Source organism: Heterodontus francisci, chromosome 8, assembly GCF_036365525.1.
Source record: "Heterodontus francisci isolate sHetFra1 chromosome 8, sHetFra1.hap1, whole genome shotgun sequence".
NCBI lineage: Eukaryota > Metazoa > Chordata > Chondrichthyes > Heterodontiformes > Heterodontidae > Heterodontus > Heterodontus francisci.
Genome location: NC_090378.1, coordinates 65696923 through 65721903, shown reverse-complemented (window position 1 = coordinate 65721903; position 24981 = coordinate 65696923). Strand labels below are relative to the sequence as shown.

Genomic DNA, 24981 nt, shown 5'->3' with positions numbered 1-24981 from the left:
CCCTACGCTTGCTGATCTATATTGGCTCCTGGTCCCAGAAAGCTTCAATTTTAAAATTCTCATCCCATGTTCAAATCCCTCTGTGACCTTGTCCCCCCTCATTGCTGTAACCTCCTCCAGCCCTAAAACCCTTGGCATAGCTCCAAATCTGACCTCAAGGATCCCCAACTTCCTTTGCCTACCATTGGCTGTCATGTCTTCAGCTGTCTAATAGGCCCTTAGCTCTGAAATTCCCGCCCTAAACCTCTCTGTCCCTCTCACCTCCTTTAAGAGACTCCTTAAAACCTACCTATTTGACCAAGTTTTTGGTCACCTGTCCTAACATCAACTCCTTGTCTTGACGTCAATATTTTTTCTGTCTGATTATGTTTCTGTTAAGTACTTTGAGCGTTTTATGACATTTAAGGCACTATATAAATACAAATTACTGTTGTTTACACATTCCTTGCCTATATGAAAGTAAAGACACTCAAAACCACAAGTTGACCACAATTTTAAATAGATACATTTTCCAACCAATACCCCATTTTCAAATTTAACTGATATCTACCTCGAGCAAGATGAGGATTCCGTCCACTTTTTGTGCTAGGTATAACTCACTCGGCTAGTTATTGTAAATCATGAAACGATAATGATTTATATTGTTCTCAGAAGCTCTGTTTGTGCAAATGGAAGTGCTTAAACTTAATAGAATTTTGCAAAACAACATACTTAAATCTCCCTATAAAAACCCACAGATATTGAAAGTTACAAGATCAACACTATGAAGAACTATTTTCCCCCCAAAATTCTACACTATTCTCTTGAATGCATTGACTCTTGTTGCAGTACAGTTCTATAATTGTCAGCAGCTTACACAGGGACCGTTTCTCAAAAGGCAGCCTAGACAGCGAGTGTCAGCAAGTATCACAATAGTGGAAGGCGCCACAGCCACGTCCAAATCTGTTCTTACTTGGCTGCCACACGTGAACATTCCAGCAGAAGTTATTACACAGAAACTTTAGTTTTTCCTCCCTATACCAGAAGCAGTTATGCTGAATGGCCTGTTTCAGTACTGTACGTTCTATCTTAAGTAATACAAATTCAGGTAAAGAAAACAGTTTTGATGTGTTGAGGACAACCATAGCAGCTGAACTGCAAGCCAGGCAGAGATCGTGGTTGGCCAGTTGCAATGAGCAGAGTTAAACATCCACTGAATACAAACTGCAAAGTTTGAAAAAGGTACTTAAACTAGGCAAGGGAGGTGGAGAAGAACCAGAAAAATAAATCTAACTAGGTTCAGCAAATAGTGAAAAGTGAAATGCAGGAGGATTTTATGCAAAAAGCATTTTTTTTTAAAAAGACAGCGCTTGCAGTTATTTAGTAAGCAGGAATAAAAACAAGAAATGCTGGAACCACTCAGCAGGTCTGGCAGCATCTGTGAAAAGAGAAGCAGAGTTAACGTTTCGGGAAGGGTCACTGACCCGAAACGTTAACTCTGCTTCTCTTTTCACAGATGCTGCCAGACCTGCTGAGTGGTTCCAGCATTTCTTGTTTTTATTTCAGATTTCCAGCATCCGCAGTATTTTGCTTTTATTTGAGTAAGCGGGATATGGAGTGGAGGAAACAAAACAGAAAATGAGCTACTCAAAAAGGAGTAAAATACTGAAGTGCTGGTAGCTCAAACAAAACAAAAGGAAAGTGTTTTTTAGAAAGGAGAAAAATGTTAAAATGCATGTATTACAACGCAGTGTACAGGAGCAAGAACGCCAAGACTTCATAGCATAAACAGAACCATACAACCACAGAAAAGCTACCGCATAGTAGAGGCCTGCTCAGGTCAGGATATAAAAACCCGACCTGAACCCGACAGAACAACATCGGACCCGAGTCCCGCCATTTTCTCCCGAGCCCAACCAGGCCCAACCCGACCGCCGGGCCCGGAACGCTCACTTTACCACCTACCTTCCGTTTTTCACTTTGTGCAGCTAAGCAACAAGTTTAAAAAGATGAAGATTAGAGCCACGGAGTCACTGATTGTTTGATCACGAGCTAAACAGAAACCCATGGAGTTGTGCCCAGACAGGTTGTGCCACACTGTACCAGCATTGCTTAAAATGAACACAACAATTGCCCAAAGGCTCAGAAAATACACATTACCTGGACTCCTGCTTTTCAGGTTGAAATACTTGCTGCAAGTTTATCCAGTGAGCAGCTGAGATGCAGAGACCAGGAAAAAGGTCCTGGATGATTCATTATGATAAAATATGCAGTATTTATATAAACTATATAAAATGATCACTGTCATGAGTCTAGTCTACACATATACAGCACTGTTCTGTTTCAAAGTTGCTGATACGTCTGCGTACCTCAGAATGAACTTCCTCCCTATCATGGCTGGACAACATTCACAGCTGATTAAATTTAAGCCAGAGAAATGTTGCTATCTTGTGCACGTCATTCACTTCACCTTTCTTCAGAAGCCACTCTCTGTGCTGTTGCCTGACAACTGCTTGCGTTGGAGTATCTGAAGAAAGTGGCATACAGAGTCGTTTAAATTTCTCAAACCACGGAATTACCAAGTTCAAAATAGGATACTAATCTCCCTCAAGTTCCCTCTGTGCGTCATTAAAATGGTTGGAGGAAATCAACGAAAAACAAGACATCGGGGGCGATGTTTTCCAGCCTGTAGCTTTCCCCACGCTGTTCCAGTTTCTCGTGCAGCTCATGATAAATATCCTGAATCGAATTCAGTGTCAGATACACAGTACTCTACCTCGTTTCTCCCATTGCATTTAAAGTTTTAGACAACTGTGCAGCAAGACCAGCCTGCTTAACATATGTCACTTAGGCTTTGGCATGATGTATAGTTTCGACAACATCCGGAGCTTCGGAAGCTAATTCCTTTGGATCAAGTGAATGTCGAAGGACTGTGTTATATATGTGGTCCTGACAATCCAGACATTGATATGGTCTAAGAGCAAGCACTATGTTAGCGCCTTGATCTGTCACCCAGACTAACTTATTTAAATTTGCTGGGTTGAATCCAAAAGTATTCACGAGCAGCTTTAAAATCTCACGTCTGATGTTTTTGCCAGTTTTGGCGTCCTCCAGTGGAAACATTGCTGTTGTTAAAACTTTGGCATTAAGTTTAAAATCTTCTGTGATGTAATGACAAGTTATCGACATACAATGGATTTTACAGTGGTCATCCGTCCATGTCAGTTGTCATTCCCACATTCACACCCTTCAGTATGTCATTAATCTGAGAAATTAGTTGTTTTCTCTTTTCTTCAGCCAATCACAACACCTTCTTGACACTGTAATTGTATTTGTAATTGCGCTTGATGCTGATACTCGACCGTATGTAGCACCCACATAAATAAGCTCTTGTGCTAGCTCAACAAACCCTTCACCAGAGACAGTTTGGAAAGGTCGAATATCCTTGCAACACAGACTCACGCATTTGTCTGTAATTTGTGATTTCCTGTGAGTGGGTATGGTTTTTCTGCTTATCTGTACAAACAGAGTTATGGAAGACTGACTTGGCCCTGCTGCGGGTCGAGTACAACCTTTTTCAGTGTGCCACTGCAATGATGAATTTCCTGTCTTTTTGCTGTTATATTTTAGTAGAAGTTTGCAAAATTTGCATTGTACAAATCCAGTTGAACTTCTACTATCATGGAAAACAACAGGATTGAAATGTTTCCAAACTGGAGATTTACCTGTTCCACCTACAGGACTTTCCACTGCTAAACATTCTCCAGCTAACAGCATTCGTTTCACCTCCATAGTGCACTCTCCTACATAGCACTTTTAAATGGATGGATTCAGGAAGCTGCAGCATGAGCAGGATGACATCATTGAGACGCTCACTGCACAGACTCACTGCTTGACCTCCCGGACTCCCAGCAGCTCAGGTAAGTTTGTGAACTTTTCACAACTGCCAGCACAGCACAGAGCACATTACAATACAAGACGTGTGTGTGTCGGGCCCGACTCGGCCCTGCAGGACCCGACCCAAACCCGACGCGGTCGGGTTCCATCGGGTTCGGGTCGGGTAGCAGGCCTCTACCACACAGAAAGAGGCCATTCAACCCATCATGTTTGCACTGCCTGAAAAAACCAGCCGTCCATTCTAATCCCACCTTCCAGCACATGGTCCGTAGCCTTGCGGGTTACAGCACTTCAGGCGCAGGTCCAGGTACCTTTAAAATGAGTTGAGGGTTTCTGCCTTCACCTCCAATCCAGGCAACCAATTCCAGACACCCACCACCCTCTGGGTGAAGGATTTTCCTCATGTCCCCTCTAATCCTTCGACTAATCACCTTAAATCTGTGCCTCCTGGCAACTGACCTCTCTGCTAGAGGAAACAGGTCTTTCCTGTCTGCTTTATCTAGACCCCTCAATTTTGTACACCTCAATTAAGCCTCCTCTGTTCTAAGAAAACCAACCCTAGCCTATCCAATCTTTTCTCATAGCTGCAATTTTCCAGCCCTGGTAACATTCTTGTATATCTCCCCTGTACTCCCACCGGAGCAATTATGTCCTTCTTGTACTGTGGTAACCAGAACTGTATGCAATACTCCAGCTGTGGCCTAACCAGCATTTTATACAGTTCCAGCATTATATCCCTGCATTTGTATTCTATCCCTCTGCCAATAAAGGAAAGCATTGCATATGCCTTGTTGTAGGGTATTCCCAAGCGCAGAGGCACCTGCAGTAAATATCATACTGTTTAAATATTATTTGAGTAACCAGTAACATATAATATTAGTGAACAGTGAGGAGGTTGCAAAGCACCATGGGGCTCAGTGAACTTGACCACATTCCACAGGAGCTGAGTAATCCAATCTCAAACAAAAGGCTAATTAAAATGCAAAGCTTGTGGAATGCTGACAAAGGTGCTAGCCTGTAACGAGGTGAAAACATCATGAGTAGTCCCCTATCTGTATATGGGCCGGTAACGAGGTGAAGATAAGGGGGTATGGAAAACATCATGAGTAGTCCCCTATCTGTGTATGGGCCGGTCATGCAGCCCCTCTATGCCTAGTAACCGCTTCTATTGGCTCTAATAATCAATGTATATAATCGATAATCATTGTGATTGGACCATGTCCGGCCGGGATGGGCTGAGTAACTGTTTGAAAATGTATAAGTATGGATGACTCACACTTTAATTTTGCGCAATTTTCTAAATTTACTTTATCCACAGCTTTAAATATCTTGTGTACTTCTACAAACTAACCTCTCAAGCACGTCCATTGCAGGCTGAAAAGCCCAAATTTTTCTCATATTTTCTTACATTTACCTCCTCTCTCCTCACTATCCCAGGTCCCAAACACTCCTTTCAGGTGAAGCAGCGATTTACTTGTACTTCTTTCAATGCAGTATACTGTATTCACTGCTCACAATGTGGTCTCCTCTACATTGGGGAGACCAAACGCAGACTGGGTGACCACTTTGCGGTACACCTCTGCTCAGTCCGCAAGCAGGACCCCGAGCTTCCGGTTGCTTGCCATTTCAACACTCCCCCCCTGCTCTCATGCTCACATCTCTGTCCTGGGATTGCTGCAGTGTTCCAGTGAACATCAACGCAAGCTCGAGGAACAGCATCTCATTTACCGATTAGGCACACTACAGCCTGCCGGACTGAACATTGAATTCAATAATTTCAGAGCATGACGGGTCCCCCATTATACTTTTATTTTTAGTTATTTTTTCTTTTTCCCTTTTAAAATTTTTTTGTGTGTTTATTTTATTTCATTTCATCTTAGTTTGTTCAGTTTGCTTACCCACTGTTTTTCTATCATGTTTGTACTTGCGGCTGTTCAATTTTCAGTCCGTTAATACCCTTTCTGTACTAGTGCTTTGTCTTTTAACACATTATTAACATATCTTTGCTCCATGACCTTCTGGTCAGCTATTCTGTGACCTTGTCCTATCTACACCTTCTCCTTTGTTATCTCTTGCCCCACCCCCACTTTACTCACTTATAACCTTTTACATTTCTAATATTTGCCAGTTCTGAAGAAGGGTCACTGACCTGAAACGTTAGCTCTGCTTCTCTCTCCACAGATGCTGCCAGACCTGCTGAGCGTTTCCAGCATTTCTTGTTTTTATTTACCTCATAACTCTTCTCTACACTGCCTCCAGAACTTGAATCCCTTTTTCTCAGCAATCAGAACGGACATTGTGTAGTCTGGCCACAACAACATAGAATTTAATCACCTCCTCTGCCTTATATTCTCTGGTTTTAGCTACGTACCTCAAAATTCTAACGGCTTTGTTGATCGCTGCTCTACCCAGGTCTGATATGTTAAGCACTGAGTTTACATTATTGCTCATCACTAAAATTCTTTGAAATTGCATTTATTCTCCAATGGTTGTCTTATTGAAATAGTAAATAGTCACACTGCCATTTTCTGAATGGCACGAACTGTGACCCCAGATATTATCTGACCATAGGGCCATATCTGGTTGTAATGGCAGCTATTGTTACCTAGCTTTCACTCAAGAATTTCCAGCTGGGGTCATTGGATGCCAATCAGGATGAGGAACCTTCCCATTTTCTTCCCTTCCTCAGTCCAGAAGCAGAGGTGCTGCACCACCCCTCTCCCAAACTGTTCCCAAAATCAGGTAATAATTAAATTTGGAATCTTTCTTACAATGCCACAGAATCCACTGCATTTGCGCAGAGGCATTCAAATAATATTTCTAAAACTGCTGTACATAAACCTTATTAGTCATCAATAAATCTAAAATCTAAGTTCTTTCTTTTGGGCCTCCTTATCTCGAGAGACAATGGATACGCGCCTGGAGGTGGTCAGTGGTTTGTGAAGCAGCGCCTGGAGTGGCTATAAAGGCCAATTCTGGAGTAACAGGCTCTTCCACAGGTGCTGCAGAGAAATTTGTTTGTTGGGGCTGTTGCACAGTTGGCTCTCCCCTTGCGCCTCTGTCTTTTTTCCTGCCAACTACTAAGTCTCTTCGACTCGCCACAATTTAGCCCTGTCTTTATGGCTGCCCGCCAGCTCTGGCGAATGCTGGCAACTGACTCCCACGACTTGTGATCAATGTCACACGATTTCATGTCGCGTTTGCAGACGTCTTTATAACGGAGACATGGACGGCCGGTGGGTCTGATACCAGTGGCGAGCTCGCTGTACAATGTGTCTTTGGGGATCCTGCCATCTTCCATGCGGCTCACATGGCCAAGCCATCTCAAGCGCCGCTGACTCAGTAGTGTGTATAAGCTGGGGATGTTGGCCGCTTCAAGGACTTCTGTGTTGGAGATATAGTCCTGCCACCTGATGCCAAGTATTCTCCGAAGGCAGCGAAGATGGAATGAATTGAGACGTCGCTCTTGGCTGGCATACGTTGTCCAGGCCTCGCTGCCGTAGAGCAAGGTACTGAGGACACAGGCCTGATACACTCGGACTTTTGTGTTCCGTGTCAGTGCGCCATTTTCCCACACTCTCTTGGCCAGTCTGGACATAGCAGTGGAAGCCTTACCCATACGCTTGTTGATTTCTGCATCTAGAGACAGGTTACTGGTGATAGTTGAGCCTAGGTAGGTGAACTCTTGAACCACTTCCAGAGCGTGGTCGCCAATATTGATGGATGGAGCATTTCTGACATCCTGCCCCATGATGTTCGTTTTCTTGAGGCTGATGGTTAGGCCAAATTCATTGCAGGCAGACGCAAACCTGTCGATGAGACTCTGCAGGCATTCTTCAGTGTGAGATGTTAAAGCAGCATCGTCAGCAAAGAGGAGTTCTCTGATGAGGACTTTCCGTACTTTGGACTTCGCTCTTAGACGGGCAAGGTTGAACAACCTGCCCCCTGATCTTGTGTGGAGGAAAATTCCTTCTTCAGAGGATTTGAACGCATGTGAAAGCAGCAGGGAGAAGAAAATCCCAAAAAGTGTGGGTGCGAGAACACAGCCCTGTTTCACACCACTCAGGATAGGAAAGGGCTCTGATGAGGAGCCACCATGTTGAATTGTGCCTTTCATATTGTCATGGAATGAGGTGATGATACTTAGTAGCTTTGGTGGACATCCGATCTTTTCTAGTAGTCTGAAGAGACCACGTCTGCTGACGAGATCAAAGGCTTTGGTGAGATCAATGAAAGCAATGTAGAGGGGCATCTGCTGTTCGCGGCATTTCTCCTGTATCTGACGAAGGGAGAACAGCATGTCAATAGTCGATCTCTCTGCACGAAAGCCACACTGTGCCTCAGGGTAGACGCGCTCGGCCAGCTTCTGGAGCCTGTTCAGAGCGACTCGAGCAAAGACTTTCCCCACTATGCTGAGCTAAAATCTAAATCTAAAATCTAAGTACTCCACAGTTAAGTAAAACCTTTTTTTCTGAATACTATACCGGAACTTGGGGAAAGTAAAAAAAAAAGCTTGCATTTATAATCGCAGCTTTCACAACCTCAGGATGTCCCAAAGCACTTTACAGCCAACAAAGTACTTTGACATCGTAGCCACTGTTGTAATGTATGAAACATAGCAGCCAAGTTACAAACAGCAAGCTCCCATAAAAGCAGTGATAATGCCAGTTCTGATGAAAGGTCACAGACCTGAGACGTTAATGCTGTTTCTCTCTCCACAGATGATGCCAGACCTGATTATTTCCAGCACTTTGTTTTTATTATTAATGCGATAATGACCAGGTATTTTTTTTTTAAAGTGACGTTCTTTGAGGTATAAATATTGGCCAGGACACCAAGGATAACTCCTCTGCTCGTCTTTGAAATAGTATCACAGCATCTTTTACATCCACCTCAGAGCAGACAGGAACTTAAAATCTCATTCATCAGTGCTGCGCTGAAATGTCAGCTAAGATTTTTGTGCTGAAGTCTCTAGACTGGGACTTGAACCCACAACCTCCAAACTCAGATGCCAGAGTGTTACCCAGAGCCACAAATGACATTCTTACTTGAAAGTGGCTTCCTCACATGCTCTCTACTACTAACAAAATCTCAAACATCTTTTCCACTCAGCAAATGTGATCAGTATTTTTATTATAGTCTGCATTCCCTTGTATTGTATATGCTAGCATTTATAAGCGCTCATACAAGTTATTTAGATCTGCAGGGGAAAATATGCAAATTAAACCTATGCTGTGATGGTCTACTGAACATGTGTACACCCTAATCTCAGTCTTTACCCTCACCTATAAATATAGTGAGTGGTGAGAGCAAAGAAATCATGTACCATGACAGCCAATATTCACCCTCCCTCCTTATTGATGGCCGAATCGGCCCGGTACAAAACCCGCTAGCTGCGGACCTACCCTCACTCAACTCTCTGTTGGAAAGGTTCAGCTGTCCACTTTTCCTGGCTGTTTTAATTAAACCGGCAGGTACAGCCGGCTCTGTAGCCTGCGGTTGAAATCCTGGCCTGTGATTAGCGAACCTGCTGCCTCCCCTCCGAGACATTACTGAAGCAGGAGGCCGAGACTGGCGGATACGCCCTTCACCAAAACACGTTCAAACACCCGCAACAGGCCGCGCAGCTCCAACCGTCCTCCGGCAGGCTCAGCGCACATGCGCGCCAGGGCTCTGCCGAGCTGACTGGCGGCCCTTGGCCACTTGGGTAGGGCTGATTCACCAACAGTGCATGCAACATTTGCAGAGAGTAGTGCCGATCTTACACTCCAGCATACATCATTATGTTGCTTTTCCAAACAAGTGAAAGATTTGGCTTCTCCCACGCCTCCCCAGAAATAGCATTGTTTTTGCATTGGAAAAAAGGCAGTGTATAAATTATATTGATCGAGAGTATTATTGTAAGCTGCCACTCAGTTGATTAAGCATTGCACCTGCTAAGGAAACACCAACTGGGTTTAAAAGGAGGTTTCTCTAGCTGATAGAGAGAGTGGTGTCACCATAAATTATTTACATTCAGAAATTGGAGGTCTGGTATCAAAATTTTTAGGTGATAAATTGGGGATATAGTTAATAATGAGAACTGCACCAAAATGCAGGAAGACAAAGAGGCTTGAAGAATGGATGGATAAATGGCAAATGAAATCATTACCGCAAAGTGTGAGGACATTCGTTTTGGTAATTGTATGGGGTAGAGGAAGAAAAAAAGGTCTGGCAATATAGATACATAAATTGCTGAAGGTAACAACACAGATGGATATGGCTTAATTCTGGAGGAAATGAATACAAAATTAATGATAAATGTATACAGAACCATACTTGTCTGTAGTTCAGGTCTCCATACTGTTACGAGAGCTCCATTTTTTAAGTTATGAGAATTTGTGTTTTAAAACTGAAAAAAGATTCCATAGATGATGGAACCTTTTTTTTGAAATAGGTTATCAGAAGGTCTTTTGGACTGAACTTGTAAATAACAGTTACTGGGAGGCACCTGTTTTCAGGTATAGGGTTTTTTTCCACTTGGGGAAAGATGTTTACAAAGAAGAAGTGACACGTCAAGATTCATAGGGGTCAGGAGGCTTGACTCCTGAGATGTTTTTGGTTTCACTTTGGACAGTGATTTGGGGATATGGACAATGGTTTGAAAAGGAGTTGGGAGAAAACTTGCCAAGGGAGAAAAATCCCAATTCAGTCTGTTCCAACTCTATGAAAAGCCTGCTAGTTGTGCCATCTCTTTGAGAAGATCTGAGAAGCAACTGTAAGAAATGGACTGAATCTGTTGCTGCATTTTTCCTGGAAAGCCTGCCCAAACTGATCTTCAATGTCGCCTGACAAGAACTGTTCTAGGAAGATCCCAGTCACAGTCATCTATGCATATTTGGGACACCAAACTAAAACAAAGGACACCTGACATCATTCCATATCTTCTCTTTTTTGATCAAGGATTAGGAAGTATTTGGCTAAAAGATTATTTTTCTTTGTTTTGTATGAGATCTCTAAAGAGTAAATCTCTTGATTTTTTCAGTTAACCAGTGTATGTGTGTTTGTGTGTGTGAGTGGCGAAGGTAAAAAGGAAACTTTTATATTTCAAGCTGTGTGCTAATGTTTCGCTTCATTACTGGTTATGTCTTGTTTTTACAATAAACTGATAATTTTGTTGTTTATTAAGGAAACCTAGTTTATGATTTTATTCTGGGCTAAAAATAGTCTATGATTGACCATATTGGTAACTGGGGAAAAAATCTAATATATGTTGTGACCTGTGGAGAACTAGAACTAGAAAAACAGTGCACTTCTCTAGCCTCGGTCCTAACAATACTACAAAAAGGATACTGAAGACCTGATAGAGGGTATTAAAGTTTTGAAGTGGTTCAATGCCATGGATGTATGGATGTGGAGAAACAATTTTTACTTGTAGGTGAATCTAGAACAAGGGGCCTAAATACATGATAGCCACTAACAAATCAAATAAAGGAGTCAGGAAAATTTGGAACTTGCCACATGGAATAATTGAAGTCGAAATCATTGATGCGTTGAAGGGTAAACATGATCACACATGAGGAAGAAAGGAATAGTGGGAAAAGGGGACAGGATGGGGAAAAGTAATAAAAGTTGAAGGAGACTTCTCAGGAATATAAGTAGAGTCACGGGATCTTCGACATCCACAAGAGGGCATGTGAGGCCTCAGCTAAACATCTCAAGCAAACAATGGCACCTCTGACAGTTTAACACTCCCAAAGTTCTGCACTGAAGTGTCAGACTACATATTGTGCTTAAGTCCCTGGAGTGAGACTTGAATTGACAATCTTCTGACTGAAGAAAGAGTGCTACCACTGAGCCAGGGTTGACACCTGTGATAGAACAGGAATTTCTATAAAGTTCAACAAAAGCAACTAAAACCAGGGCTGATCGAGAACATATTTACTTCCTTACACTTTGCACAATATCTTACAACAAGGGTGAATAGAGTCATAGAGAGATACAGCACTGAAACAGGCCCTTCGGCCCACCGAGTCTGTGCCGACCATCAACCACCCATTTATACTAATCCTACATTAATCCCATATTCCCTACCACATCCCCACCTTCCCTCAATTCTCCTACCATCTCCCTACACTAGGGGTAATTTACAATGGCCAATTTACCTATCAACCTGCAAGTCTTTGGCTGTGGGAGGAAACCGAAGCACCCGCCGGAAACCCACGTGGTCACAGGGAGAACTTGCAAACTCCGCACAAGCAGTACCCAGAACCAAACCCGGATCGCTGGAGCTGTGAGGCTGCAGTGCTAACCACTGTGCCGCCCATACAATATAACATCTTTAAAATTATTTCTTAAAAAGGTGACTGTGGCAACATTTTGAAAATGAAAAGTGTATGTCTTGAGTACTTTTTATACAGAGATTTATAACAACATCTCAAAAAGAAAATACAGTATTACATCATAAAAATTAATGAAAAATACTCGTCTCAGGAGCATTTGTATGCTGAGAAGAATTCTGTGTTTTTTTATGGCGTTTCGCATATTTTACATACAAGGCTGTGTCTGATTTCCTAGCAGCATAGGAATCCATTTGATTCTTGAAAGCTTGCCAAGTTCTTTGGCAAGCTGAATAGCTTTAGATTTCAACGGGCAACTGTCAAGTTGGATTCTCTGAACTTAAGTGATTATATCACCTATACTTTCTTTTGTTTAAACTTAGAAATAGTAAACAAAAGAAATGCTTGTGGCATTATCACACCCTTTCTCTTTCTATCTCTGAACTAAACTTTCTAAGTCTCAGTGATGGTGCCATGAAGCTATCATTGATTGTTGTAAAAATCCATCTGGTTCACTAATGTCCTTTAGGGAAGGAAATTCTACCGTAATTACCTGGTCTGGCCTACATGTGACTCCAGACCCACAGCAATGTGGTTGACTCTTAACTGCCCTCTGAAATGGCCTAGCAAGCCAACTCAGTTGTCAAGAGCAAATAGGGATGGGCAACAAATGCTGGCTTTGCCAGCAATGTCCACATCCCACGAAAGAATAAAAAAAGTTCCCCAGCACTGTCAACTTGTAAGATTTTTCCCCTTTCTCGTACTGCCATATTCTATGAGCAGCACCGGGGCAATCCATTTGTACAATTAAAAGTCTTTCTGCTAGAATTCATCCTTCTTAATTTGAAATAACATAAGTAAAAGTCTCATTCATCCTCATAATCAGCTAAATTATCTACAAATTAGGACTCTAGTGGTAGATCTTAACCTGGACTGCCTCGCATAAACACAACAGTAGTGGCCCAAAAATGGCTTATTACCCCATTTACAAGAGTGCTCTGGCCATTTTATACTGAATTTCATCTAATTTAAAAAAAAAATATCAACTTCAATATCTGCAGAAGGCAATGACATCAATGGGGAGAAATCCTGTGCCACTCCACTGTAAACAAAAGATCTATAATCTTGAATTTACCCAAATATTGAGCTTGAGTCACTTAACTCCCAGAAAGCATACTGGGATTGCAAAGGAACCTGCCGATTGCACGATTTCCTGAGTGTGGGCACCTATTTACAACAACAACTTGTACTTATACAGCACCTTTAACATCATAAAACATCCCAAGGTGCTTGTATATGGGCAAAATACTGTGGATGCTGGAAAACTGAAACAATAACAGAAAGTGCTGGAAATACACAGCAGGTCTGGCAGCTTCTGTGGACAGAGAAACAGAGCCAACATTTTCATATTAACTCTGTTTCTCTCTCCACAGATGCTGCCAGAGCTGCTGTGTATTTCCAACACTTCCTGTTTTTGTCCCACGGTGCTTCACATGAGTGTTATCAAGCACAATTTGACACATAAGGAGATATTAGAACAGGTTACCAAAAGCTTGGTCAGAGGTAGATTTTAAGCAGAATCTTAAAGAAGGAAAGGCAAGGGATTTAGAAGAAATTCCAGAGCTTAGAGCAGCTGAAGGCACTGTCAGTGATGGTGAAGCAATGAAAAATGAGGTGCACAAGAGACCAGAATTGAAGGTGCACAGAAATCTCAGGGGGTTTATAAGGTGGGAGGAGATTACAGAGATAGGGAGGAGCAGGCTGTAAGGTCAGTCCACTACGATAGCTAAAATAGTTCTATGGAGCTAATCCAATATAGTTGGGTTCCCAATTTTTTAATTCAATTCAAGGGATGTGGGCATCACTGGCAAGGCCAACATTTATTGTCCATCCTAATCACCCTTCAGAAGGTGGTTGTTAGCCAGCTCCTCGAACTTCTGCAATCCACATAGCGTTGCTATACTCACCGTACTGTTAGGTAAATGGTTCAGGATTTTGACCCAGCAACCGTGAAGGAATGGTGATATATTTCCAAGTTAGAATGACGTTCCTGTGTTCCAATGCACCTGCTACCCTTGTCCTTCTAGTTGGTAGAGATCATCGGTTTGAAAGTGCTGTTGAAGAAACCTTGGTGAGTTGCTGCAAAACATCTTGTAGATTGTGAACACTGCTACAAGGTACACCTGTGGTGAAGGGAGTGAATGCTTGAGGTGGACTATTTTGTCCTGGATGGTGTTGAGTTTCTTGAATGCTGTTGGAGCTGCAGGACCTCCAGGCAAGTGGTGAGTATTCCATCACAGTCCTGGCTTGTGTCTTGTAGATGGTGGAAAGGCTTTGGGGAGTCAGTAGGTGAGTTACTTACTGCAGAACTCCCAGCCTCTGACCTGCTGTTGTAGTCATGTGCCTGGTCATGTTAAGTTTCTGGTCAATGGCGATCCTCAGACTGTTGATGGTGGGGGAATTCAGCGATGCTAATGCCATTGAAGGTCAAGGGAAGGTGGTTAAACTCCCTCTTGTTGAAGATGGTCATTGCCTGCCTCTATTGTGGCACAAATCTTACTTGCCACATAGCAGCCTATAATAAGCCTGAATGTTGTCCAGGTTTTGCTGCATGCAGGCAAGGACCATTCCCTGCTTCTGATGACCATCGACCTGATACATTAACTCTGCTTCTCTCGCCACAGATGACTTGCTGAGTATTTCATTTAAACAGAGACCTTGTGGGATATATCTTGTGTGAATAAAATATACGTCGTGTAAAAAAGCACAACATGAAATGGGTAAGTTTTCACTCACCCACAAAAAAATAATAGGCATTGGGAAAAAGCGAGACTTTACTTCTTCCGAAATTAAAAGAGGAAGATGCAAAAGCAATAATTTTATTTATTTTCTCCGTTTCCCTTACAGTTGTGATGAGGCTGTGGAACCCTCTGGAAGATGATGGTGGCCGCTCTGCTCTGGGATGTGGATCTGGCAACGAAAGCGCACAGCTCCCTCTTGCGCTTGCGCTTGCGCTCCCGCTTCCATCCAACCGAAAGCGAGAGGGTGGGGGGAGTGCTGCGCTTGCGCAGGGGATTGTGGGATACCGCGGAGTCTGCCCGTTGTCGTTGTTATTGAAGGTTTCGGGGGAAGACTTCAGAATTTTCAGTATCGATTAATTATCTGTAAATTGTCATATATACTCTCCCACTTTCTTTTCTTCTGTATTTTAATGTCTTAGGTTCAAGAAAACGTCGTGGAACAATCGGATCAAGAAAATAATTTACCTTTTTCAAAAAAACTTATAATTTTTTTTAAAAAAGAGATGGCTACGGACGTCATTCAAGTGACCAATGTTTCGCCAAGCGCCACCTCGGAACAGATGAAAACTCTTTTCGGGTTTTTGGGCAAAATCGACGAGTTGCGGCTCTTCCCTTCAGAGTGAGTAACTCCAAACTCCCAGGCAGGGCCGTGGCCTAGGCCGCGCCGCTTCAGATCCGACGCTAAACCTTTTGAGGGAAAGCAGCTTTTGTGTTTTACGGATTTTCGATTTGAACTTTTTTTTTTGAAAATGTCCAATATGTTCCCTTTTACAAATAGCGGAGTTGTATTTCTTTTCCACTATTGTGTGGCTTTGGGACACTCTGCCATCTCACACGCACCATCTCCCCGGACTATGCTTCCAGCCGCATTTATCTGGATTCATATCGGGTGGTGGCCTCATCGTTTAAAAAAAAATAAAACATTAGAATACTCTTCATAAAGATGTTTTTGAAATACTTAAGTTGGATGTTTCATTATTAGCCGTGTGAACTAAAATGGCCGCCAGTATACAGCCTTTTCTTAATGCCGACAGGCCATAATTATTATTTTCTAAGTTTTTACGCTACATTTTTGAACAGTGCATTGAGATATTAAGTTTAATATTTTGTAGATTATTGCATGCATCGAACAATGTTATAACTAAATTAACTACATTTTACGCGAAAATGTGGTGAGAGTAGTAAAAAAAAAAAACAGGCTCGAGAGGCCGTAAGGCCTACTCCTCGTGTTACTTAAATGGGGAACAAGGTTGTGATTTGATATGTCTGGCATCAGTAGAGAAAAGTGGTTATGAACATTTTTCTTCAAAGTACATGTTATCCCCCTTCAAAATATTGTTTGAAGCCTCCATTTGTAATTTATTAGGTTCCCATCCTCCCTGTGTATGGCTTAGTTGTCATATGGCTATAATTGAGTGGGAGAAGAATCACGTGTAACCTTTTTAAATTACATTGCTTACTAACCGTTTAAGCTTCTGTTTGCCTCTTTAGCTAAGGATATACACTTTGCTAAGCCTGGAAATGTAGGTACATATTGGTCAGAGTTAAGGATTTGGCGTCTTTATGCACAAGGTGCTGCTGGAGTTTAACTGACTAAAAATGCATTTGCGAGCACAGAGCATTAATAACCTTCTGTTATCCATTTAGAACCATGTTACGTCAGGGAATTAACTTGCAGGTTTATCTGGAGCTATGATGACGTCTACTTCAGGTATATCAGTGAACTAGAATATCATCAATAATCCCCTGTTACTTATACTACATTCTATCTTGTACTTCGAATATTTTCAACATTTAAGTACTACTTTGGTCACACTTGAACTGATTGCTGGAAAATACCTGAGATTGCCAGTTTCTAATGTCAAAAGTAAACATCTTTATCACTTCTAAAATAGCTAACTTTTAATATTTTTATATCTTGGGACATAAACTTGCTAGATAATGGTTTGCTGGAAAAAAATTTTGATAACCCAAGGTTTGTAAGACAGTGCTGCCAAGGCTGAAGAATAAAATATTACAACGATGATTAGATGATGCCAATATTTAGTTTTAAGATTCTGAATGGTGAAAGGAAGGGGAATAGGGAATTCCATAGTTTTGAGATAGCCATTATGGTGCAGAAGGAGGCCATTCGGCTCATTGAGTCCATGCTGGCTCTGTTGAGCAATCCAGTTAATCCCATTCCCCTACACCATTCCTGTAGCCCTGCAAGTCTATTCCCTCAAGTGTCCATCCAATTTCCTTTTAAAATTATTGATTGTCTCTGCTTCCACCACCCTCATAGACAGCAAGTTCCAGGTCATTGCCACTTGCTGCATAAAAAAAAATCCTCATGCTCCCCCTGCATCTTTTGCCCCAAACCTTAGATGTGTGTTCCCTAGTCCTTTTATTGGAACAGCGTTTCTTTGTCTACTTTATCTAAACCTGAGATAATCTTGTACACCTCCAGCAAATCTGTCCTCAATCTCCTTTGTTGCAAGTAGAATAACCCCAGCTTCTTCAACCTAACCTTGCAGTTAAAATCTCTCATCCCTGGAACCATTCTGGTAAATCATCTCTGCACCCTCTCAAGGGCCCTCACATTCTTCCTAAAGTTGGACCCAGAACTGGATGCAACAACTGTTGTGGCCTAACCAGAACTTTATAAGGGTTCAGCATAACTTCTCTGCTTTTAAACTCTATCTCTATTTATGAAGCTCAATATCCCAAATGCTTTGCTAACTGCTCTCTCAATATGTTCTGCCATGTTCAAATATCTATGCATATGAACCTCCATGTCTCTCTGTTCTTGCACACACTTCAGAACTGTGCCATTAAGTCTATTGCTTCTCCCTATCCCTCCTGTCAACATGCATCACCTCACACTTCTCTACATTAAATTCCATCTCCCACTTGTCTGCGCATTCTCCTAGCCTATCTCTGTCCGATTTGCGGTCAATTGGTATAGTCCTCACTGTCTTCCACACCTCCAAGTTTGGTTTCATGGACAAATTTAGAAATTTTGTTCTGTATTCCAATATCCAAGTCACTTTATATATAATATATACGCAGTGGTCCTAGCGCTGACCCTTGGGGAACATCACTGTTTACCATTCTCCCATCTGAAAAACAACCATTTACCACAACTCTCCTTTCTGTCCATAAGCCAATTTATTTTATCCAAGATGAAAATGGCCCTCTTATTCCATTCCTTCCTATCTTTTCTGAACACTCTGTATCCAGGGATATTTAGTACCCAGACCTGCCCCTTTTTGAATCACGTCTCCGTTATCACCACATCATATTTCCATGTAGCTATTTGCGCCTGCAGCTCACTAACCTTATTTATTATGCTCTGCATTTTCATACATGCATTGTAAACCAGAATTAGATTTTGCATATTACCTTTTAATTGACCCCATCTAATACCTGACTATTTCTTACTCTAATGCTATCTGTCTCTACCAATCCTTTGTGCACCTCGTTTGTCCTTTCTAACGCTACAGTCTAGTTTGCACCAACCTGCCAAGTAAGGTTTTATCCATCACAATAGCAGTGGCAAACCTTCCTGGGAGGACTTTGGTCTTGGCCCTGCTGAGGTGCAACCTATCTGTTCTGTACAGGCTTTACCTCCCCTAGAACTGGTCTCGACGTCGCAGGAAATGTACTCACTAGTGCATGGAGCTGGGAGTAATCCAGATATTAATACCTTGGAGGTCCTGCTTGCCAGCCTCCATAAAATCTGCCTGCCGGGCCTCATTCGTCTGATACGGACCGCAACCTCTGGCTGTTCACCCTCACCCCTCATAGCTCTCTGCGCCAGAGAGGTAACATACCATCCTGGATTCGTGTCTGTGACAGAAACGCCTGTTCCCTTATCGCAATTGCTCTCCCAATTTTCCTCCTGTTCCCCAGTACAGTGAGTCACCCATAGTGCTGTGGACTTGATTCTGGCTGCATGCCCCAGATGAACCATCTCTCTCACCAGTATTAACTGAATACTGATTGGAGAGTGAGATGCACTTGGGGGACTCCTTCACTACCTGCCTGGTCCTCCTTGACTGGCAGTCACCCATTCCCTCTCTGTCTGCACACCCTTAAGCTGCAAGGTGAGCACCTCCAGAAATGTACTATCCACATCATGGATGCACTGCACTGATGCCAGCTGCTGCTGGAGCTCAAGCTGCTCCAGCTGATGACCCTTCCTGCGCATGTGTTTGTCCAGGACATGAGAAGTGTCCTGGAGTTTCCACATGGAAAAGGATGTGCACTCCACTGGAGTGAGATGTCCTCCCATGCCCCTATTATCTAACTATTGAGGCCTGCTTTAGGTCAGGAAAAAGAACCCGACCCGAACCCGCCAGTACTTGACTCGACCCCCCCTTTGCTTATCTTCCTGACACCAAACCTGCCGGAAGCTGCAGTGCGTGCGTGATGACTCAGTTTTGTCCCGGACTCCCAGTTCAGGTAAGTTTTTTTTAAATTCCAGTACTTACCGGCAGAGCACTTAACGTGTGTCCGATCTGACACGACCCGAGCCCGAAAGCCAGGCCCAACCTGACACTTCGGGTAGCAGTCCCTCTGTGCTTTGTGAGGGGTGGAAGCTTCTTCAAATAATACAAGACAAATTACATCCAGGAGGCAGAGTTAGGGACACGTGACTCCCTAAGCTTCTCAGGCTCCCTGGAGATCTGGCACTGTAGCAGTGTAGGATTCACTGAGCAAGTGGAGGCATATTGTGCAGGCCTCTGCAAAGGTGCATGTGGTCTCTATCTGTAGTTTGCACAGCAGGCAAGCTGCCAGCACCTTGAAAGAGTCTCAAAACAGTTTGCTGAATGACCTGCTTAGGAGGCCAATTGGCATACGGCCAGTTGCAGGGAGCGGGTCAACCCCTACCCCATGGTCGGGAAATGTAAGGGAAAGCAGGCTGCTACAAGGCTCATTTCTTTCATCAGGTGACCATGGAACTATTTCTGCTGCAATCCTGCTTGATTTGGGTGGAATAGCAGGATAATCCTGGTCATATAGTATATGCGCCAAGTTAATTGTGGAAAAAGTCAGGGTTCCTGCTCCAAAGTTGCGAGTTTACCTCCAAAAGTGCGCATGAGTGTCCATGGAATATTACTGCAGTGAGTGTGTTCAGGAGAAGATGGGGGATAAAACAGGCAAATTTGGAGAACACAATGAAGAAAAATAGATGTTTGCAAACAGCTGCAAAATAATTCTACCAGCATTATTGAATTTTGAACCATGCCAATTGGATGTATAAATGGAATCAAAATTAAGATTCATATGTGCACAAATTTATTCACCAGTTTGCTTTGTAAGTTGGAGGGAAGATGTACTACTTTTATGATCATGGGTAAATCTGGGTAATATAATTCAATAGAAATACATTGAACAGTAGTATCCTAAAACACAGAACATTGCTTAGCTAATCTTGAGATGAGCAAATGATAACCACTGTCCTGACAGACTTTAACCAATACTTGCATCAAAGAGATCCTGAGTAAGTGAGTAGGAGATTGCACTAAGTCTTGATTTCCATACTATGATGTAAGGGGCAAAAACTTTAAGTATTTAGTTCTTGGATGGAGTTGGGCATTTGAGAGTTAGGTTTAACAGGGTAAAATAAGTGTTTGGAACAAAAGGGAAACTGAGGCATTTGAGGATGTGGGAGTGCCATTTTAAGTCAAGAATTTGGATCTTTAACACTTGTGCTTGTAACCTTAATCTCTTTTAATCTGACTTTTTTTTAATGTATATACATACATATACATTGGGTGTGGCCCATTTGTCCACAAACCTTGCATCTTGCTGTCACGATTTGAGTACTTTCATAACATTTACAATGTAAAATTGCCATGTTAACAGTTTATTATGAGAATTTCTATGTGAACAATTGCCTGTCGGTATAAACAGGCCTCCCACCACTGGTGGAGCTGTGGTACGAATTGCCCAGGTCTGCCTGTCGTTTTCTTCCTTCCTTGTCAGGTAAGTTTTATTTTTAATTTGATCTATTTTTACCTTTTTGGATCTTATTTCTATTTTCATGCCTCTTTCTCCATTCCCACTCTACCTTGCTTCCCTTCAGTTTCCCAACCTTCTCCCCTTCTCTATCTGGGGCAGTCCTGTTCACCCATTGCTTATCCTTGTAGCCTTTCGGGCAGACCTACTGGTATTCCTGGCAACCCTGCTTACATTTTTGTGTCCATCTCGCATCCCCTTTGGTTGCTATGCTATTAAAAATTAACATCTTTACCTGCACATTTAAACTTTGATTCTTCATGCTGTCAGCCCAACTGCTTAATTATTTTATTTTGCTCTGCTGCTGAAATTTTCATGCCACCTCCCCCTGCTGTTTAAATTGTTACTTTATTTTCCAACGGCACTGCTTTAGATTATAAAAGCCTGCTACTTAAATTACAATTTTCTCTTGTGGTCGTGTTGCCTAATTTACATGCTATTTTTAACCCACTCCACTATATATGTAATAATATGAAATCCTAATCTACACCATATTTAACATGATGTATCATTGCTCCTGTAAACATTAATATTAGGTTTGCCTACAACATAACATCTGTGTTTCAGAAGTAATTCCTTGACTGTAAAGCACTTTGGGCCACCCTGTGACATGAAAGGCACTACATGAATGCAGTTTTGATCATGTATTGAACTAGTATTAATGTAATATTGCAACTTACCTAACAACTTACTTAACAGCACTACAAGTACGTATATATATTCGTACAAGAATGATCCACTTTTCTCCTACAAATCCATGTGTGCTTGATACCTAGAAACTTGATTCAAATCTGAAGTTAGGAAAATAGTAGGACAATGCTTGTTAAGTGTAAGAAGTTGTATGTTTGCATCTAGCTATTACAAAACACAGATTTGATACTCCTGGTATGTAATTATAAATCTGATTGCCTACAGTAGCGCTAAACTTTTAATCAAGCCTCGTGTAACTACTTCCAATTTTGTAATGTTTGTTATAGAATTGGTTATTGAACTGCTTTAGCTTAATATAGTGTGCCATAATGGCTAGGCAATACATTTTCAATACTTGGGCTTATAGGGAATGCTTCACAGCTATTACTTTTGGTGTATTGGAAGTACCTCTATGTGATCGTGTAATCATAAGTTTATACTTTTTTTTTAAAAGAACTGTTCATGATTGGCCACATTCATTTATAGTTTCTCTGTAAATCTTTTAAAACTTTACATGTAGAGAATTCAGCATAAACTGATATAAAAGTTCCAGGTACAACTTGTACTCCAGGCAGCCAGCTGAAGAAATACTTCTTACAGATTGTTGCAGATTGTAACCTGCATCAAAGTTCTAATGAAGCTTTAAATGGTGCACTGCGAATTTTGCAAGTTTATATCCATATTTAAAATAAAGTACTGCTATCTCAAGTTTGTGAATTGAAGAGTTGCCTCCTATTTCAAAGTGTATGTTGACTGTAGAGGAATTAAAAATACAGAATACCATGTCATACAAAAACATAAATGATCTCCTGAAGATAATCCACTTTTATTGGTGCCATCCCCAATTATCCATTCCTTATTTTTGTTTCTTGTCTTCAGGGTTCCATGGGTTCTTTTTAACCCATGTGTTGCAATGGCTACATGAGATATACTGACACACTTCTTTTAAACTCAACAAAACTTATATACCGCCTTGAATGTAATAAAACATCCCACAGTGCTTCATCAGAGCATTATAAAACAAAATAACACCAAGCCACATGCGATATTTGGTCAGATGGCCAAAAGTTTGGTTAGAGAGGTAGGTTTTAAAGAGTGGCTTGAAGGAGGAAAGTGAGGTAGAAGTACAGGGGGAGTATTCCCAAGCTTGGGGCCACCAACGATGGAGTGATTAAAATTGCAGATGCACAAGAGGCCAGAATTAGAGGAGCGCAGATATCTCAGCATTGTGGGGCTGGAGGAGATGACTGTTATGGGCAGGGGCTAAGCCAGGGTTTTGAAAATAAGGATGAGAATTTTAAAATCAAGAGGTTGCTTGGTTGGGAGCCAGTGTAGGTCAGTGAGCATAGGGGTGATGGGAAACAGGACGATGCGAGTTAAAATCCGGGCAGTGGAGTTCTGGGTGACCTCAAGTTTGTGATTTTGTATCAAGAGAGGGATGAGAGAATCTTTGTCCCAATTTGGAACCTTGTATCTGCATCCACGTCTCCAGGAGATTGGAGAGTGAATAGCACACACAGAAGAAATCTTGCAGCTGTTCCTGTATAACAATGGGTAAAATATTTTTTAAATGGGAGATGGAGGGAAGCAGGAACAAGTTTGATGGGATGACTGTTACGGTTGTACTGTTGAGATTTTACCTTTTGTGGTTTTGGTTGAAATGATATGAGGATACCTGGTAATGTGATTTGACCTTGTGCAGGTTGAAAGTAATTTTCTTAGTAGTATGATGCTGCTGAAGATTGCTTTGAGAGTCCATTGCTTGAGAGTAGAATAAAATCCCAAAGTCTTAAAACTTCAAATTGAGCTAAATTTCAATGTTAGAAAATTGGAATAGTTCTTTATTGAAGTTACAGATCACTCTTGCTGAATCTAAAATATTTAATGTACTCAGTAAAAGCACTTGTCAATTCCATTTGGATTGAAGAGATGGTTTAAGATGTTACAGGGCAATATAAGTCTTGATACTAGGATTTCTAGTGGTCACCCCCAAAATTGCAGTTGACCCCAAACTTTTTCGAAAAGATTTTGATGAATCTAATTTCTCTTCCTAATAGAATATTTAAATTCCATATCAGTCAGTTGCCATTGAAATCCTTCCAAAAGTGCACTCAAAATCCGATTGCTTGTTGATGAAGCGAAGTTCTTTCTTTATAAATGGTGACAGTAATGTTTCCTCATGTATGTCTGAGCCAGAACTACAATTCTGCTTTTCTAAATTTTCATATTGATTGGTTAACCCTGGCCCTTCCCACCACCCTTATATTTTGGGAAGAGGGCAAAATCTGTATAGTTTTGGACCATTTCCTACTTGGCTGAAGTGATTTTTGTGTTAATTTTTGCTTTCTTTCCTTCAGCCATAATATGCCCCATAGTCATCTATGCACTCAAGGTTTGCTTTCTTGGCCTTCACTTATGGCAATATTTATTTGTTGTGTCTCCAAGAATAGCCTGGGCATGTAGGCTTCATTTTCTATTCTTCCCTTGTAAAGAGTTTGTGCCTGCTCTGTGTTGGCAGAAATGAAGGGAAAACTGATTCGGTGGTGACTTGTCTGCTTCAATGCATTTGCAGATATTGTAGTTAAGGAGGAGGGGTGTGATTAAACATAGGAAGAGAGGAAGTATTAATGGGACTAGCATCCTTGAAAGTTGAAATTTAACTTGTGTTACCAGATATGCCGAATGCCGAAATACCAGATATGTGGATAGTGCCGAAGGATGTTGTAGGGTTCAGAGGGACATAGGCTGCAGAGCTGGGCTGAGAGATGGCAAATGGAGTTTAATGCCGAAAAGTGCGAGGTGATTCACTTTGGAAGGAGTAACAGGAATGCAGAGTACTGGGCTAATGGGAAGATTCTTGGTAGTGTAGATGAACAGAGAGATCTTGGTGTCCAGGTGCATAAATCCCTGAAGGTTGCTACCCAGGTTAATAGGGCTGTTAAGAAGGCATATGGTGTGTTAGCTTTTATTAGGGGGATCGAGTTTCGGAGCCACGAGGTCATGCTGCAGCTGTACAAAACTCTGGTGAGACCGCACCTGGAGTATTGCGTGCAGTTCTGGTCACCGCATTATAGGAAGGATGTGGAAGCTATGGAAAGGGTGCAGAGGAGATTTACTAGGAGGGTATGGAGGGAAGGTCTTACGAGGAAAGGCTGAGGGACTTGAGGTTGTTTTCGTTGGAGAGAAGGAGGAGGAGAGGTGACTTAATAGAGACATATAAGATAATCAGAGGGTTAGATAGGGTGGATAGTGAGAGTCTTTTTCCTCGGATGGTGATGGCAAACACGAGG

At 41.9% G+C, this 24981-nt stretch overlaps 2 protein-coding genes across 5 annotated transcripts in view; one reads left to right on the top strand and one right to left on the bottom strand.

The window, feature by feature from the left end:
- lrrc40 (leucine rich repeat containing 40) overlaps positions 1–9532 on the bottom strand; it is a 101519-nt gene extending 91987 nt beyond the window's left edge. For all 3 annotated transcript variants that reach the window (XM_068037254.1, XM_068037256.1, XM_068037255.1), the window contains exon 1: positions 9282–9532. In XM_068037254.1, coding sequence (XP_067893355.1) covers positions 9282–9426 — 145 coding nt within the window. In that variant the 5' untranslated portion in view covers positions 9427–9532. The remainder of the gene's footprint in view (positions 1–9281) is intronic.
- Positions 9533–15270: 5738 nt separating this feature from the next.
- Positions 15271–24981, top strand: part of srsf11 (serine and arginine rich splicing factor 11) — a 49308-nt gene continuing 39597 nt past the window's right edge. For both annotated transcript variants that reach the window (XM_068037252.1, XM_068037251.1), the window contains exon 1: positions 15271–15614. In XM_068037252.1, coding sequence (XP_067893353.1) covers positions 15499–15614 — 116 coding nt within the window. In that variant the 5' untranslated portion in view covers positions 15271–15498. The remainder of the gene's footprint in view (positions 15615–24981) is intronic.